General features: G+C 49.0%; 1 protein-coding gene across 1 annotated transcript; it reads left to right on the forward strand.

Annotated features, from left to right (window-relative positions):
* The first annotated feature begins 152 nt into the window (after window positions 1–152).
* Window positions 153–1,084, forward strand: LOC103255844. The gene has a single exon (XM_008053788.2). The coding sequence runs from the start codon at window positions 306–308 to the stop codon at window positions 639–641; it is 336 nt and encodes a 111-aa protein (XP_008051979.1). The 5' UTR covers window positions 153–305; the 3' UTR covers window positions 642–1,084.
* Window positions 1,085–1,415: the final 331 nt, after the last annotated feature.

Consider the following 1,415-nt stretch of genomic DNA (forward strand, 5'->3'; position numbering starts at 1 on the left):
AAGACGACGCACTGGGATGGGCTCTAGCAGGCCTGGGAGTTGTTAGGAAGAGCTAATGCCTGAGCGGTCTAGATGATGGCGAAATGATGACAGTGACATCTGTGGACTTACAGAGTGTTTTATTTCCTTCTCTATAGTAAATCTAATGCCGCAGAGAAGTGATTGGCTGTTTCTTGTTGCAGGTCCAGGGGGTCCAGGCGGTCCTGGGGGACCCATGGGTCGCATGGGAGGCCGTGGAGGAGACAGAGGAGGTTTCCCTCCAAGAGGGCCCCGGGGCTCCCGAGGAAACCCTTCTGGAGGCGGCAATGTCCAACACCGGGCTGGAGACTGGCAGTGTCCCAATCCGGGTTGTGGAAACCAGAACTTCGCCTGGAGAACAGAATGCAACCAGTGTAAGGCCCCGAAGCCTGAAGGCTTCCTCCCGCCGCCCTTCCCACCCCCGGGTGGTGATCGTGGCAGAGGTGGGCCTGGCGGCATGCGGGGAGGAAGAGGTGGCCTCATGGACCGCGGAGGTCCCGGTGGAATGTTCAGAGGTGGCCGTGGTGGAGACAGAGGTGGCTTCCGAGGCGGCCGGGGCATGGACCGAGGTGGCTTCGGTGGAGGAAGACGAGGTGGCCCTGGGGGACCCCCTGGACCTTTGATGGAACAAATGGGAGGAAGAAGAGGTGGACGCGGAGGACCTGGGAAAATGGATAAAGGCGAGCACCGTCAGGAGCGCAGAGACCGGCCCTACTAGACGCAGAGACCCACAGAGCTGCATTGACTACCAGATTTATTTTTTAAACCAGAAAATGTTTTAAATTTATAATTCCATATTTATAATGTTGGCCACAACATTATGATTATTCCTTGTCTGTACTTTAGTATTTTTCACCATTTGTGAAGAAACATTAAAACAAGTTAAATGGTAGTGTGCTGAGTTTTTTTTTCCTTCTTTTAAAGATGGTTGTTTAACTAAGACTTAACAATGGGAACCCCTTGTGAGCATGCTCAGTATCATTGTGGAGAACCAAGAGGGCCTCTAACTGTAACAATGTTTATGGTTGTGATGTTTTTTTTTTTTAAATAAAATTCCAAATGTTTATAAACAGTCAAAAAAAAAAAAAAAAAAAAAAAAGAAATTAGTCCAACAATGGGGAAATGTTATTTCATGGTTTAGGAGAAAGAAACTTTTTTTTTTTTTTTTTTTGAGTTGAGGTCTTACTCTGTTGCCCAGGCTGGAGTGCAGTGGCACGGCCATGAGTCACTGCAGCCTCAACTTCCTGGACCCAGGCAATCTTCTCACTTTAGCTTTCCAAGGAGCTGAGACTACAGGTGCATGTCACCACGCAGGGCTAACTCTTTGATTTTTTTGTAGAGACGAGTTCTCACTGTGTTGCCCAGACTGATCTCGAACTCCTGGGGTCAAGCAATCG

The sequence above is a fragment of the Carlito syrichta genome, unplaced genomic scaffold, assembly GCF_000164805.1.
Source record: "Carlito syrichta isolate Samal-C Ts95f unplaced genomic scaffold, Tarsius_syrichta-2.0.1 Scaffold75655, whole genome shotgun sequence".
In the NCBI taxonomy this organism is placed as follows: Eukaryota; Metazoa; Chordata; class Mammalia; order Primates; family Tarsiidae; genus Carlito; species Carlito syrichta.

What these genes read in the sequence shown, in the direction of transcription:
- LOC103255844 (XM_008053788.2), top strand. Translation starts at nt 306, where the DNA reads ATGTCCAACACCGGGCTGGAGACTGGCAGTGTCCCAATCCGGGTTGTG.